The 16,953-nt window shown below is 43.4% G+C and overlaps 1 protein-coding gene across 1 annotated transcript in view; it reads right to left on the bottom strand.

Moving 5' to 3' along the window:
- Positions 1–1,883: 1,883 nt before the first annotated feature.
- Positions 1,884–16,953, bottom strand: part of PIAS4 (protein inhibitor of activated STAT 4) — a 29,324-nt gene continuing 14,254 nt past the window's right edge. The window contains exons 4-11 of the mRNA XM_067558145.1: positions 16,376–16,417; positions 15,816–15,906; positions 15,295–15,423; positions 15,101–15,206; positions 11,698–11,771; positions 11,332–11,492; positions 6,265–6,395; positions 1,884–2,245 (exon numbers count right to left, since the gene is read on the bottom strand). Coding sequence (XP_067414246.1) covers positions 2,043–2,245; positions 6,265–6,395; positions 11,332–11,492; positions 11,698–11,771; positions 15,101–15,206; positions 15,295–15,423; positions 15,816–15,906; positions 16,376–16,417 — 937 coding nt within the window. The 3' untranslated portion in view covers positions 1,884–2,042. The remainder of the gene's footprint in view (positions 2,246–6,264; positions 6,396–11,331; positions 11,493–11,697; positions 11,772–15,100; positions 15,207–15,294; positions 15,424–15,815; positions 15,907–16,375; positions 16,418–16,953) is intronic.

The following is a 16,953-nucleotide window of genomic DNA, read 5'->3' as shown; positions in this document are numbered from 1 at the left end:
ACCACAGGGCACCGGATTTCTCGAAGCAGCTTCATCTGAGGTACCGCATGCCTCACTGGAGAAAGTGATATTCATACATCATGCAATGAGTCTCAGTGAGAATTTGAAGCGGGAAGAATCCCAAAGCCAGGGTCTACTTTTCCGCTCAATAGCATCTATGGGATAATATTCTGCTCTCTTCCTACATGCTTTAGAGTAGGTCCATAAAAAAGGGTATTTAAAAAGTTCTAGGTGGAACTTGATGGCTTTTAAGTTGATGTGGTATTTTAAATGCATCACTTTTTCTTAAATGCATCAGAAGTGCTTTTGAAAGCATCATCACTTTGGTTCTGTGGTTTAACATAGCTGCCTCCTTTCCCCCAGACCTAAGTTTTAGGAGAAGAGGTGGTTATAGGAGATGAAGTAGGGTCCATGCTCCCCGTACGTTTGGACTTTCATGCAGCTGGGCTCGATAGTTAAGAGAGCACAGTGCAAGCAGGAGGAGTGATGGGGGCTGGCAATGATAGAATGTCCTTTTCCAGTAGCTAATAAAGCCTATACACAGCAGGTCTGAAAGCTACTCGCATGGCCTTGGCTGTATCATCACCGCTCAACTCCAGTGTGTTACTAAAGGCAGTTACTTTATGTTCCACTCTTCCCTTGTATATGCTCAATGGGCAAAGTCAACATGCCAACTTCCTTCTAAAGTTTATTCTCATCCACAGATGAGAAAATCAGAAAGGCCCAAAGCTACGCAGACTTCAGAGGCTTTTAACTAGGAACAGGCAGAGCTGAGTATGCTGTTTCGTTACAAAAAATCTCTACAAGACAGAAAGTAAAAGGTTACCATTTGGAAACTCAAAAGCAACAATGTTTTGCCATTAAGAGCATAGTAGTAGCTTTGGGTCTAGGACCAAAGTCTTAACAGAACAGAAGTGGAAAAGTCCAGAGGCCATTAATACGTGGTTGCCATGCTCCACTTGCCGCCCCTTGGCTAAGTCTCCAACACCATGACATAAATGCTGTCAGCAGGACCAGTGATGGGCTTTGCACTGTTTCATGACTGAAATAAACCTGAATTGGAGTTACCGAGGTAGTTGGCTAGAAACTGAGATTTTCCCACCTGGCATTTTCTTGAAGGCCATACATTCCCCCCCCGCCCACCCTCCCACCTCACGTCTACCCAATGCCATGTGTCCAGGTGATGGACTTCAGCCATCCTGCAGGCCCCTGGCACTGACTCCGGAGACAAAGCCTTCTTTAAACAAGGGAACGCACAGCCCTTTTAGTCTTCAAAAACACCAAGTTATTGCACTTCAAAAATACAACAGATTTGTGGTTCAAGCCCTCCCCATGGCTTCTGCTCAACTAAAATGATTCACTACGCACAATTTCTACATTATCTTCGGATTAGGTTAAAAGGATTTAAAACGTGTCTTTTTACATGAGGTGCAGAGCTGCTGGAGCCCCTAACTAGAACAGTGCGATTCCAATCTTAAAGTCTCTTTCCTTTCATTCCTTCCCCCCGACCCCTAAAAAACCCCTCTAACCTTGCTGGGTTATATAAACCTTCCCTACTCCCCAGCCCCTCTCTCCCCCACCCTAACCCACCCATTCATATGTCCAGCAAAACTTTAGATAATCAGGAATGGTTATTTAACAAGACAATAAAAATGCACACAGCTTTGGAGATCCACTGGAGTTAGCCGTCCTGTAGGTTTTCAGGGGAACTCCAGCGATTCACACTGTAATGCTGAATGGCAGCCGAGATCAGTTAGCTCTGGATCCTGGCTGCCTGGCTTAAGACACTTTCCTTACTTCAGACTCCGGTTCAGGTTGAGCCGGCAGAGCTCGGGTCAGGCTGTTTAGTGGGTCAGTTTTCCAACCAAGAAGCAGCTCAGTGGTTTTATTTTTCGTTTTAATGGTTAACTTGGAATAGGAAAGTCAAAAGGATACTGGGAGGAAGGGAAATGAGGTGAAGGAGAAGTTCCCCTCCCCTCCAGTTCAGTAAGCACCAGAGTATTCAAGTCTGTCCATTCTGAGATTCAGAGCTACTTCTGCAGTCAGCAGGCAGAAACTAAACCTTTCTCATAAGAGCAGCGTCGTTTCGGTTGGGGTCCATCATCATCGTCGTCTTCTTCATCCTCCTCCTCCTCTTCCTCTGATGATGAACTGTCCAGTGTTAAATCCACAACGTCAGCGGTGACCTTGCCGTTCTCGCCATTACCATTGGGAGTGGGCAACAACCCGTTCACATCTGAAGAACCTATGAAGAAAGAAGTGTAATTGGAACATTTACAAAGCTTTAAGGGCCATTCACGGTTTGGGAACTTCCCAGCTAACACGCCCCAGCTGCTCTTTCACCTGTCATCACCACCACCACCCCATCCCACCACTGCTGCTGCCACTCACAAAGTGATGCAGCCTCCCGGCAGATCTGAACAGTATTTGGTGAAGGGGCAAATAAAACTGCTTCTAGGGAGGCTGCATATGGAAATCCATCTACTTCAAAGACCAAAGAGGTAAGTGATACTTCCTGAGATGCCCTGGAAGACTCATACAAGACTTACCTGTACTGTAACCGTTGCTCTTCGAGATTGGATGCAAAGGTGTATTCCACTCAGGTGTGCAATGCACCCAGTGCACTGAAGCCAGTGAATTTTGCTTAGGAGTACCCATTGGGACAGTGCTCACACCTCTGGCCTCCAAAAAGCCTTTCCCCACGACCGTATAAGGGCAGCTTTGTCCAGACAACCTCAATTTCTTCACACCAGAATCCAAGACTGGAGACTGAAGCAGGCAGGACGGAGTGTGGGTTGCGGAATACACGTCTGCACCCACATCTCCAAGAACAGTTACTGTACAGGTAAGTAACCATCTTTTATTTGAGTGGTTGCAGACATATATTCCACTCCGATGACTCTCAAGCAGTACCATTAGGAGGCAAGGCTGGGAGTCTGCTTAAACAGTGACTACTGATCTGCTTCCCAAAGTCTGCATCGGACCTAGATCCCACCGTAACAGCATTAGGTTTGGTAAAAGTACACATGGAAGACCCGGCAGCAGCCCTGCAAGCGTCCCATATCGAAGTATTGTTGAGAAATGTGATAGATATCACTCGAGCTACTTCATAAGCCATCACAATACTGGAAGTTATCTCACCCGGAAATTGTTTGTATTGAGACTGGGTGTCGTTTCACCCGACCCACATAAAAGACAAAAAGCTGATACAAGTGGATTCGTCCTTTCCACATAAAAGGCCAAGCACCACCTCACATCTAATGTATGAAAACACTGATCATCTGCATCAGAGTGCGGGTAAGTAAATACAGGTAAGTAACCTGCTTATGATGAAACTGTGAAAACCCTTTGGATAAAAACCTCAGATGTGGCCTCAAGAACACTTTGTCTTTGAAGAACGGTGTATGTGGAAGTGCTGCCATTATAGCCTGCAGTTCATGGACTCTTCTTATGGATGTTATAGCAATAAGAAAGGCTGCCTTTTGGGAAAGAAAAGGAGAGACAAAGAGCAAGCTGACAGCGGCTCAAACGGAGGACCCATGTGGGCAGCCAGTACAGCATTAGAGTCTCATGATGGAACCATTTTCTTCACAGGTGGAAACAGACTGAGAATACTTTTCAGAAAGCTCATCATCATGGAGTCTGAGAAAACTGACTTCCCCTGGATTGGAGAAAGGAATGCTGGTATCAGTGCCGAATGAACCCTCAAGAAACTAAAAGACAGACTGGAGGACTTCAAATGTAACACATAATCCAAAAGCATCCTGAACATGAGCAAAGATCAGCTGAATTCCCTGAGATATTGACCAAAACACTTTCACTTGGCTAACTTGGTGGTTCAGGTAGATGGTTTTGTACTATTAAGTAGGATCCTCCAAACTGCTTCCAGATATTGCCCTTCCTCTTCACCTAACCAGCCATGCTCTGAACTTGTAGACTGCTCAGCGCAGGATGGTCAACTTGGCTATGGTGCTGAGTCAGTAGTCAGGAAGGAGACAAAGATCTGGGAAGCTGAACAGACAGACTGAGAAGGTTAGAGATCCAACATTGTCTTGACCAAGCTGATACACAATAAGTATCAGTTTGGAATGGTCCAACTTCAATTTGATGATTACCTAAGAAAGAAGAGGAATGGGGGGAAAGGCATAATCAGGGCTGATCCCCAATTCAGATGGAAGGCATTGGTTAAAGATCCTGGACTGAGTCCTGCTCAAGAACAAAACTGACAGCACTTCTGTTGTCTTTTGTTGCAAATAGGTTGACTGAGGATGGACCTCCCCACGTTGCTTTTCAGAGACCACCTGTGGTTCTTGGAGAAAGCCCTGCTGGATGGTTAGCCAATTGGTTTTGCGAGGCTGGTAAGCGTGTGTCTGTAAGCATGACGTCATCTTTGATGCAAAATTACCAGAACTCTTGCTTCCTGGCAAAGCTAATTAGAGTGGGCTCCTCCCTGCTTGTTCACATAAACCATTGAGGTGGTATTGTCTGTTAGTATGCTCCCCTGATCTGATCCCAGAAGGCATGACAAGCATTGCATGTGGCTCAAAACTCCAGTACGTTGATATGAAAAGATGCTTCCCACTCTGACCACAAAACCATGAAGCTTTGATGTCCCTGGCTGCACTATTGTGCAGGGATCACTGACTTAAGTCCTGATCAGTAGAGGAAAAGCAAAGGGAACCTGACATACATTGTTCTGTTTAGCCCACCACTATAAAGAGCCCCATATCTCTTGTGGCACTCAGACGAGCCTGTCCAAGGACTGGCAACTCAGCTGATAGACCAACTTCAACCATGACTGAAGAGGACAAATGTAATCTCACATGCTGGACCACATAAGTGCACATGGCCCTATAGTCTAGTAACTTCAGGCATATGTAGACCATGGTTGAAGGCTGAGATTGGAGGTCCAGAGACAAACAGGTGTCATATTGTCGGGAATCACGGATGTAGACGAAAGGCCCTCAAATTTGTCAAGTCTAGTAGGGGCTCCATAAGAACCAATGTCAACTTTGCTGTGTTCAAAATCAAACTCCAGTTGATCAAAAAGAGGTACCGTGTGAACTGGACAGGACTGACTCAGGACATTCTTTGGATCTGCTGCTCGCTAGCCAATCATCTAGGTTTGGGAAGACATGAACTCCCCTTCTTTGGAGCTAAGCCACTACAATCATCATGCATTCAGTAAAGACCTGTGGGACGGATGACAGGCCAAAGGGGAGAACGGTGTATTGATAATGTTGACTGAGGACTAGGAAACTTCTTGTGGTCTGGGAAAAATCACCACATGGAAACAGGCATCCTGAAGCTCAAGAGTAGCAAATCAGTCATGATCCAATGTTGGGGGTGGAGAAAACAGCAGCCAGGGTAACCATGTGGAATTTTATGCATTTGATGTAATTTTTGAGACCAAGGAGATTGAGGATAGGTCTCACCCCTCTCTCGGACATGGGAATCAGGAAGCACCAGGAGTAGAATCCCTTTCCCTAATGAAGAGGGACCACCTTTTCTATAGTTCCCAGAGCGCAAAGTCTGGATTTGCTGAAGCAGCAGCAATTCAAGATGGGGGTCCCTGAAAAAGGATGGGGCAAGGGAGAGGAAAGGGGAAATGGACAGAAGTTGGATCACAACCTGATCCCACAGTGCTCAGGACCCATCTGTCCGTAGTTATTGCTTCCCACACACTGCAGAAGTGAGACAGCCTGTCCCCGAACTGAAAGAATTAGTGTTTGCTTGGGAAATATTTGCAAATATTTGACTTCAGTCAAAGAGGTCAGAGAACTAAGACTGATTTTTTTTTTAAACCAACAAAGGACTGATGAAAGGTCTGACCTTCCATTATCTGTGAGTAGAGGGAAATTTCAGGGTTATTCTAGAAGTGTAGATATAAATAATGTTAGTTCCATGCCACTTTGAAGGTATAATCCAGCTGTGCTAAACAATTTGCAACAATTGATTTGGACTCAAAAACTAAATAATTAGGGATCAAACCTCCATTCAAAGGGCTTGATGACGCCATACAGAATAATCCTCTTCTTACTGAGAACCTACCACCTCTCCAATACTGCTTACTCCTTTGCGTGGAAAGACGGGAGAACCTATTAATTGATTTATAGAAGTTTTCTGAACAGAGCTCATAAGGTATTCTACCATTCAACACTAATCAAGCTTCCCAATTCGTATCATTAAATGATTTGTGTAAGTTCTCTATAGTTCATCTTTCAGTACATTTAAAATCGTTAGCCCCAATCACTAGACACCCACCTAGTACCAATATTGGACACTGAGGGCTGCAGCTCCTCTCTTTCTCAGCTTTGATTGGACACCAGGATCCATCCACCAGGTATTCTATTTCATCTGCATCCTCGCATTCCGTCAATATTTTTGACAGGAGCCTGGAGAGGAAAGAAGATGCCATATATTAGCCTTGAGGCAATCAGCAGAGCAGGACACTAAGCTGGATCCTCACCTTAAATGGCCCTAAAATTTACATGTTTGAAGGGACTTTGGCAATAGTGAAAAGTTTCTAAACCCAAGTTTATTTTTTTCCACACAACAGGTACTGGCAATGCAAACATCCCCAATCCATCCTGTCATGTGCTTAAACCATGAATCAGAGAGACTAAGGGTGAGTCCTTGGTCTCTGTTGAGGCTGCCAATGGAGTGGGAGGGGACAACTATTGCAACTTATGACCGGTGATGATTTTGTGGTGAAGGCTTTCCACTAGGAAGTGGGCTGAGATAGCAGCTCCATTATTAGCAAGTGATAATTGACCTAGAGCAGATTTGAACATGATGCAAAAGACTCAGCTCCTCACACCCAGTCCCGTAGCCCATCAGATCCCAAAGGCTGATGTTTTAATTACATTAGAAGATATTTCCACCCCCCACTGCAAGCGTCTAACTTCTCAAGTCCCTTGTGCTACTGCCTAGACAATATTCTTATGATGCCACATCAATAGCTCCCTGGGTGACTCGCGCACACACATTCGGCTTATTACATTATGAAAGGACAGATTAAAAAAAGTCAGTTAGGAAGCGCTCCCCTCCCCTTTTCTTGCTTTTTACCGGATGCTGGACTTCCCAAGCTAATGGGGAAATCACTGGGGAAAGTATAATGCATGCAGTGTCCTCCCGCTAGAGCTGCATCAGAAAAAGCTTCCATGCCCATCCCACACTGTGTTGAAAATACACAAATTCTGGCACAAATCCAGACAACCACCTTACCCATCTCTAATCATAAGGAGACTGACCTCTAATGAGACTAAGACTACTGCTCTGGTTCATCATGCTTTAGGGGTTTAGGGTGACCAGATAAGTGTGAAAAATCAGGATGGGGATGAGGGTAATAGGTGCCTATATAAGGCAAAGCCCCAAATATTGGGACTGTCCCTATTTAAAAAAAACAAAAACAAAAACAGAACATCTGGTCACTCTAGAGACCTTGGGCATTTGCTTTACTACAGTTGAAGTGTTTCTTATCACTGGCCTCAGGAGCGTGAGGATTTAATAGTTATTTGAACAGATCATTTAGAATTCTGATTGTGGAAAGCATCACTCACACCTCGGCTGTGGAGTTTTTCCTTTATCAGTACCAGGTTGAACCAATACTTGATTCGTAAAAGGCCATTCATGACGTTTCCTTGAAGTGCGATACCATTCTGGGCATTGCTTTGTCCTGATTGACTAGGATTTGCTATTTGATTCAGGACAGGATCTGGACAGTTCTAGTCTCCTAGCCTAGCAAAATGGATACTAGAGATAGAACTTTAAGGATGTAGGCCTCCCGGAACTGATTTACAAGAGATCCCTCTAGCAGCTTGGTCTTCAGTAGCTTTTTCGGCTCTTTACTGTGTGAATGGTGTTTCTTTGCTTGATGAAACGGATAACATCCAGATGAGACTCCAACATGGTCTGCTCTACCTTACTCCTAAAGGCTGACTGTTACTCCAATTTTACACAAATGGGACAGGTACCAAGTCTAACCTCTTGGCCTGCCTCCAGAAAGGCCAGATTAGTGACAAAGGCATGGACTGAAAGGAGTCCATCTTCTCGATATCAGTGTTATCTGCTCTAAAATAAAAAGGAGGAAGCTTTGCCAGTAGAAGTAGCACTAGCCAAACACCCTTTCTTCCAGAGCCTAGTCCACCACAGCCAGTCTATAAATCAAACGGAGATGGACATTCTTACTGTATTGGTAGGCTTGGCAGAATTTTTTTTAAATATAATTTTGACAGATAATATCTATTTAAGTCTTTTTCCTATTTTTATCTGTTTAAATTTTCACAGCTGCTGGAAATTAGGTGGGGTCAAACAATAATTATTTAACGACAGTAGACCTTGAGATTCAAAAGTTGAAGCTTTATAACTTAAAATACAAATTGTCAACACACGTCAAAATACACCAAGTAAATACCCTTAAATCAAACTAATAATTTCTCAAGCAGCGTTTTTCTATTGAAATTTACAGATAGGCAAAGTGTTTAATGTTTATCAATAAAATTCTAATTCCTCCAAGCCTATGTACTGGCCACAGGGCAAAGTGAACAACTAATCTATACCTAGGTTGCTTCAGACTCACCGAGGAGGTCACAACAGCCCAATAAGATCAGTAACTAAGAATTTCTTGATTCCCTGAGTACTGTCTGTATGACTAAATTCATGGGAACATATATCCTAGGTTGAAGTTCACATGTGCTCACTCATCACCTCCCTACAGAATTCATCTGAGCTGTTGTGATCGGATCCATCAATATATTTGAGGGAATCCTCATTTGGAGGTCACCCACTGAGATATCCGAGATGGAGTTCGTTTCCCAGAAATCAAGAGCTCTGAATCTTGCCCAGCCAGTGCACTTTGTTGCCATCTGAATTTGTACAGTTGCCAGTAATCCCTGCACTGGAGCTCAGTAAATAATCAGGCTGCCCAGTCATTTCCTGACTCCTGCTGCCTTGTTCACATAGGAGACAATGGCATTCACCACTTTGTTCCTTGCCTATTCTGTCAAGAGCAAAATAGTCAGTTTATGGAACTCTCCTTTAAAGCAATCAGCATCTAAACCCATGTTCTTGGAGCTACTGGGGATCCTAGTGAGGTTTGTACCTTATTTAGGGTAGCATCTGTTGCCAGGACTAGCTGTGGTTCTTGTAGAGGAGTTTTGTCCAGGGTCTACATGTGGAGACAACATCTCAAGGATAAGAGGCAGACATTCCTTGAATAGGAATATCCTCTTGATAAGACTCAGTTCCATCTCTCCATGTTTCTTCAGATGATCCTCCAATATCACGGTATCAAACCTTGTTCTGAGATGCATGATGGAACCATATCACCTCCAAGGTGCTGATCTACTATCCGGCATTAACCAGCTGACATTCTTAAATGTCTTCAGGGCTAAGAGTTAAGGACTTTGCTTTGACTCAGCCTGTTGCCCACATATGAATAGACTGTGAAGTCTTCTCCCTTCCAGGCTGGTGTATACACTGCCACTCTGGTTTGAAAATATCTATGGACCACAACACTAAATATTGCATCTCTATGACATGCCCCCTCACAGGCCAGCTGTTCTCTCATCAAATGTTTTCAAAGGCCTAGAAACCCCCTAGGGTTCACAGTCTGAAGGCATGGGCTTTTAGGGTCACCACCCTCACGTTTGGGGCCCACAAGAACATATTGGGCAGCACCCTTCTGTCCTCTTGGACTCTCAGACAGAACAAAGGACCTTTCCTCCAGATGTATTGGATAACACCATCTCCACAAGAAACTAAAAGGAGAGGATGTTTTGGGACTGAGTCTCTAAGGCCCTTCCCTAAAATTTGTGGCTTCAGACCCTTGCCCCAGCTTGAGGGTGAAAGACAATGCAGGCCTCTTGCCTCCCAATGCTGACCTTAATGATCTCTTGAACTTGGCTCTCTGGTCTGCCTCCATCCTATGCTGTTTTAACAAAATGACCCCAAACTCGAATGGCTGGATCAGAGCCCAGCAGGGCCATCTACAAACCTTAGCTATTATTTTTTGGCATCCTAATGGCCCACTTACAAACAGCATGGTAGGCACAGGAATGAAGCCTGGGAAGTGCTGCTAGTCCTAATAACGTTGTTAGAGGCACGACACACACGTCTGTCTGACGCTTGATCACTTTTGCTTGAAAAGCTCCTCTCAGAAAGCAGCACAAACTAGTGTGATGCAATAGCAACAATGATCCAATTCTTAACAGCCTGAGGTTCTCTGAACTTACCAGAGTAAGGTTATTGGAGGCAGATACTACTAGGAACCATGACCCAGGAAGCTCCTTTCATTCATGGAAGAACATCACAAAACCATCTGTTGTACTGTCTCCATCTACTGGCAAGGGGGAGCTATACCCACGTGCCTGGATGAATGGCTGAATGACGCAAGACTACAACAACCCTAAGCTGCTGTGATGAACCCAGACCAAAAAAAATCAGGAGTGAAAAAATCATTTCAAGAACATATTAGTAAAAACAATGGCTAAAAAGCCAGGAAAATTCAGAATTAAGCTTACAAGAACCCCAACCTTTGAGGATATTCATAAATAAGCTGCCCAGAATACCCTAAATATGCCCCTTCAAATTTCCAACCCTCTATCTTGTTTCCTTTATAGGAACTCGTAATAGAAAATCGCCAGCAAGCTTTAAGGAATTTGCAGCCAACAGATACAGACACTATTTGCACAGTTTGCAGGTGCAGTATCAAAAATGTACCCTCAGAGCACTGGTTTGTAACTGCATTCATACCTCCATCTTAGATGTGCTAGCTCTGCATCTAATGACACCTGGATTAATGGTTGGCACATAGAATCATCTGACCCAAACTTATGACGTGCTGAGAACTGCTTGTGAGGTACTGAGCACCTTCAGCATCTTGCAGGATCAGGCCCTTAACGAAGGAGTGGGAGAAGGGTGCATGCCGAAGGCAGCCTGTCTTGTCAGGAGTGTGTAAAGTAGTTTTACTCTAGGGAGTGTAAATGACAATCAACAATCACTGCATGGAAAAGAGTAAAGCATCCTAGCTTTTGCGGTCACCAAGATGAAAAATGAATAAGGTTGTATGAGTTTCAGAGCGAGCTGATGGGAAACTACAGAATCAAGAAGCTAAGACTAATGACCGAGTCTCACGCAAACCCACTACCACCAGTAACTGGGAGGTTAGTATATTACATGCCCATGAAGCAATTATATATTTTAAACTTAAAAATAATTTTGAAATGGAGGTGGATCAGCTATAAGGCCTTACAATCAGCGCATGAGCCCAATGTGGGAAAGGGTGGGGAGGAGTAACCAAGGGACAGAAGAAGGAGAGTGTGAACTCACCCATCAATTATTAGCTGGTCATAGGGTGCTGGTTTGTCACACACAGGGCACATCCATGTGGGCTTCTTTTCATTCATCTGTAGATAGAAGACTGCATCGAAGCACTGTAGGTGTGCACAGGTCTCAGCCCGGCATGGGACAGACAGACGCATCTTCACCAGCTATGGGACCAACAGCAGACAGACCAGTGACCAATCCCATCATTGTATCACTAGATGCTTCCCCACCCAAAATTAGATACTGGTGCTGTGCACAAATACACAAGAAACCGCTTCTAGATGATTTTGGTGGGAAAAAAGTGATGATCCTGCAAAACTGGCTGGGAAAGACGAACAGGACAGCTAATGCTGCTGTGCAGCAACTTACGGGACAGATGAGAGAGACGCGAACCCCTGTAGTAGCAATTTCACTGTCTGGATCCAAACGCAGTTTCTCTTTTACTGTATTCAGAAAGACAAGGGACAAAATTAAAGCAGCCCATTTTAAACCTGGAAATAACGTAGTATAGGAGGCAAGCTTCTGCAGTTGTCACATGTGGGGAAAATAAAACTGCTGATGCCAGGGGAGGATGTGGTAAATTCTCTGCAATATGCAAGCAACTCATTCAACCATGGAGAGGAGGGACAAACAGCGGGGAAGGTTGCTTCACTCCAACATAATGGCAGCTACAGGACAAGAACCTGGCATTGAGGCCAGGGCCACATCCACTTCATTAGGACTCATTAGTCCAACTGATCCAAGTCTCATTTGAGCTGAACAAACTAGCTCTCCCCGGAACTCCTGTGGGATGCAACTCTGGAGCTGACCAACAAGCTGGACTGCGGGCATACTGGCCGGCTCTACACTCCAGCCGCCCGTGTGTGTGTGTTTTTGTGATATCTGGGTGAGTAACGTGCCCAAAGGCCACCGGGGCAGACAAGCTAGAGAGCAAGCAAGGCAGGATGTCTGGCCAAAATGCCATTTTCCAAGGAGGGAATAGGCATGTTTGGAAGGAATTGACACAGTAGGACAGGAGGTAGGGAACTCAATCTCTGCTGAAGCCCACTGGTGTAAAAATCTGGTGGGACAGCAGAAAGAACCAAGGATGGTGTTCTGGCTGGCAGGTGAAATGTGGGAGCCCATGTGACTGCAGAGGCCACAGGGCGACAACCATTTACATGTTTTGGAGGGGCATCTTTTTAATCAAAGAGGTGCTGAATGAACATAGGATGCAAACAAATTGCTCTATACCATCACAAAAGCTGCCATCAGCACTGCTGTTCATACGGATTTATTACATTTCCATCATCTCCTCTCTTTGGGCACGTTCGCATTATCTTGGCTGTTTCAGATCATGACAAAATACAACTCAATATAGAATCTTCATGCAATTTTGAAACAAAAACAGCTCTATGCTGAGATGCTGCTTTACAACTAAAACATAAGCGCTTGGGGGTAGTTTAGTGCGATTTTAGCCACTGAGAAAACCAAGCATAATTCTAAAACCTTAAATTAATTTTTCATCCAGTCAACAAATCATGGGAAATTAAAACAATATCCTAGGTGCTGTTAACTAGCAACAAGATTTTTTTTTTTTTTTTCCTTTTTTAAATGGGTGACTAAAGTTTGGCTCCTAATTCCACAGTTAGGCCTCTAACTTGGTAGCTAATTTCAGAAAGTGCTCTTACAGAAGAGAACAGAAACATACAGAGAGGAAGATAAGTCAGCCCTGGGATGCAAGTGACGTTAAAGGGCAGCATTAGTGATTATGAAATATAGCGGTGATCAGAATCTGAAACTATTTGTAGAATGCACTGATGAGCTACAACTGAAGGATTTGCAAGATTCTTGGAGCTGGCAGATCCAGATGCCCACAAAAAGGAGTTTGTGTAAAGCCAAAGTGAAGGAGTTTCTCATCAGCTCATAACATGACCAGGGAAACTAAACAAAAACAAAGATGACGCCAGATTTAAGTTTAAGAATTTAACAAAAGTAATCCATCTCGGCCAGCCAAATGAAGCCAAGATTTGTATTAATCTGTCTCAGTGGAGTTTGAGGTGATGACAAAAATCAAGCTTGCAAAATATGAAAGGCAGGAAGGCTGTTCGTAGAATATTTGCATGATGCTCGCATACTTTTGGGGGATATATTCTAAGCACTAATTATGAAAGGAAGAGCCATTCTACTCTGATTATCCACAGTCCTGATTCAAGAAAAGGAAAGCAGTGAGCTCAGAGGAACGATGGGATCTGGTTTTAGTTGCAGCACTAACAGATAGGGGACACGGAAATGCAGTCCACAACCTCTGCTTCAGACATGCTAGATACATAAACCCGATTTGAAACCTCTCCTCACAGCAATCAGTGAGTGCCAAACACTTAACCGGTTGCCATTTTGCTTCCCCTTAAGATGCTCAGATAGCCATAAGAAAAGCTGCAGCAGTTCTGCAGATGTACATCAATAACATGGGATCATTGGTTGTTTAGGTACAATTATGCCAGAGCCACTGCCAGAATGTTGAGTTGGAAGCAATCAGCATGTCTATCTGCACCATACGTGGGCAGGGATGGGAGCAAGGGGCAAAGTACAAAGCTATATTGGGACCCACAGATAGCCCTAAAGATCATTGTACAAATGGACGCTGGAGTTTGGCTGAACTGTTGCAATGTAATATAGTAAGTCTTACACTTTTCATCAGTAGATCTCAAAGCACTTAAAAAGGAGGTTAACAAGTTTAGCTCCATTTTATAGAGGAAATGAAGGCACAGAGCAGGGAAATGACATGCCCCAGGGTCACCCGGCAGGCCAGTGGCTGAACTGGGAATAGAACCCAGGTCTCTTGATTCCCAATCTAGTGCTCTATTAGCTAGGCCACTGTGTGCCTCTTAAAGCCATGTCAAATTCTCTCTTTTCAATATAATTCAATATAACTGAACAGAATGAGGCTCTGATACATCTGAATATGGGTTTTTCCTATAAATTAAATAGACTCTTTCAGATTGTGCCCCCTAGACCTGGTAAGTGCAATCTGTGGTCAATGTGGAATACCACAGCATGATTCTTCATCGTCCTCTTGCACAGAATTAAGTGCCAAGTCCATTGTCATAATATAATTAGGAAACTCTGAATGACTGGAAGTAAGTTCCTCAGACTATTAGGAGCTGACAATCTGGCCTTGCCTTTGAAAGGTAAATTCCCTAGATTTCCAATAAAGTTCTGCATTTACCCAATACCATGATCTATCTGAATGGTCTCGGCCAACGACGTCTCTGGGATCACCTCTTTTCCGAAGCTCTATCATCGCATTTGAAAGAGGTGCTGTGAACTCCTGCTTTCAGTCCCTAGAACTGAACACCGGCAGCAGAGCATTTCCACATAAGAGTTCTTTGCTCCAGAAGTTTCCTCTGGAGATCCATTTATAATTATTCAGTTGAAGGCAGGAAACCACCCACATCAGAATGACACTGACCCTCAGCACCATTCACCATAATATGACCTGGGGATGAATTCTAAATTCAACTAAGTGATGTCATCATTTATCTGTAAAGCCACAAGAAAAAGTGCTGCAAAAAAAATGCTACATCTCTGCACAGATCTGGGACAATTTGATAATGTGCGTAATACACAGCTTAGCAAAGTCACTCAAATCTCGCAAACATTTTTATAGAATTGCAGAGAAAGATTCTATAGAATCTGACGATTGTTTCTGCACAACATTTCTATAGCCTGAATTAGCAGTCTTTCCAATCCACTGAAGGCTGCATGAACTTTAGCAATGACATGGACTCACCAAGTGCCTTGCAGAGCTCTGGATGTTTGACTCCAATAGTTTTCAACCTCTGCAGCAATTCTGCTGAGGTCATTTGTCGCACTAAGTATAGGCCCACCGAATAACTCTAAAGAGAAAGGAAAGGGATAGGATGAGGAGAAGGGGCATTCTCCACACACATCCTCATTTATTTCCCAAGTCACGCTGTCATTTACCTTTCCATAATTCCCCCACGTAACCGTGATACGATTGGTTGCTGCAGACACGTACATGAGGTGTGTGAGGTTAATGGGACGACAGGGCCTTTTAGGCTCCACTCCAGGTTTGTTGGACGGATAATAGCCCTATAGCAAAAACAGACATTTTTCTCTTTATTTTACCAGAGATGCTTCTGTGGATTTTTTTGTTTGTGTTTTTTCCTTTTCAGCTACAAGGACATCAGCCTTGCAAAATTTTACTCATGCACAGAGTAACGTTTTTGGACGAGATTATCAAGTCATAGTCAAGAGCAGGGAAGTTAACATTGCACATTCATAGCAGTTTCACCAGAATACTGTTAATAAACTTTACAAAGTCCACTACACAGAGCTTCGAAGTCAAAACAATCTACTTTTAGCACTGCAGCTCTGCTTTTGTATTCACCAAACAACAGGTTTTGAGTGTAAACCAGAACCATTTAAATTGCACAAGTTCTCCTTATGCTGGAAAGTGACACTTCATGGCTGGGTTGACTTACCGGCACTGAGCAGTAACTATGATTCACTTTCACTGCGATGTTTGGAGGGTACTGATCCTCCTGAGGGGAACTAGTGTCTGTGTAGCAGATTCTGGAAAGAAATGGTGACCTTTAATTGTCTACATCCCATATGTAATTTAAAAGATCTTTTATCCTAATAAATATTACTGCCTCCAACAGCTACCAGCAATGAGTACCAGCTAAACAGACCTACGCTCTATTATCTGGTCAAACCAAGCCCATTACACCCAGGAATCTCTACTGAGGATGTGATATAGGCTTAGTATGCTGCTGTGAAGCCAAATTTGATGTAACCAGCAGTTTCTATTAAAGCAATAACTCACATGGTCTGCAGAGAAGAAAGAGGGTCAAAGCAGCAGAAAGTTATGTTATAGATACTTGTGCTATCCTTGGGAACGAGGGATTTGCTGATAGTGATCAGTTATTTTAGTAGCTACTGAACACAAAGCATTGAAACTGTTACCATGTTGTGCTAGTGAGCTCTCTCCCCTAGTTTGCTGCCTCATGGGTTTAATTAATTTCATGGTATTCAGACTTACCTTAGCACAACCTGAACAGATTTCATGCCTGCTTGCAACTCCCTAGTAAAACAAAAAACAAAACAAAAAGACATTCATGTACCAAAAACTCAGTTTTCTTCTGTATCCAATTAACAAATAGCTTAACATCATTACAACGGAATTTCTTTTTTTTTTTTTTAAAATCACTTTTCAGGGTATATGCCATTTACTTCTAAGATTTCACTTGTTTTGGAAAATTGAAACTAAATTAATTGTTCCTTTTTCCAGCTCTCATGCACTAGTCCAGGGTTGTGGTGTTTGGATTTCCAAAATTGCAGAGAAATGTTTAAAGAAAAATATCTGTTTTTATCAAAATGTAAGACAACCATGGAAACATTTCCAGGGAGATGAGATTTTGTAAAACATTTCCACCCTCTGTCAGCCTAATCTTAGTGAGGAGCAATGTCCCTACAACACCCTCTTCATTCAATTAGTAAATGGAAACTGCTCCTTCAAACCACAGAATCTGAGCATTATGGTACCAACAGAATGATGGTTGATATTGTCAGCTTTAGAATTATGCTTTATCAAACAGGATATTAACTGATTTCAGAAAA

The sequence above is a fragment of the Emydura macquarii genome, unplaced genomic scaffold, assembly GCF_026122565.2.
Source record: "Emydura macquarii macquarii isolate MOO-44397 ecotype Brisbane River unplaced genomic scaffold, CSIRO-AGI_Emac_v2 contig_306, whole genome shotgun sequence".
Lineage (NCBI taxonomy): Eukaryota > Metazoa > Chordata > Testudines > Chelidae > Emydura > Emydura macquarii.
This window is presented reverse-complemented; position numbering and strand designations above follow the sequence as displayed.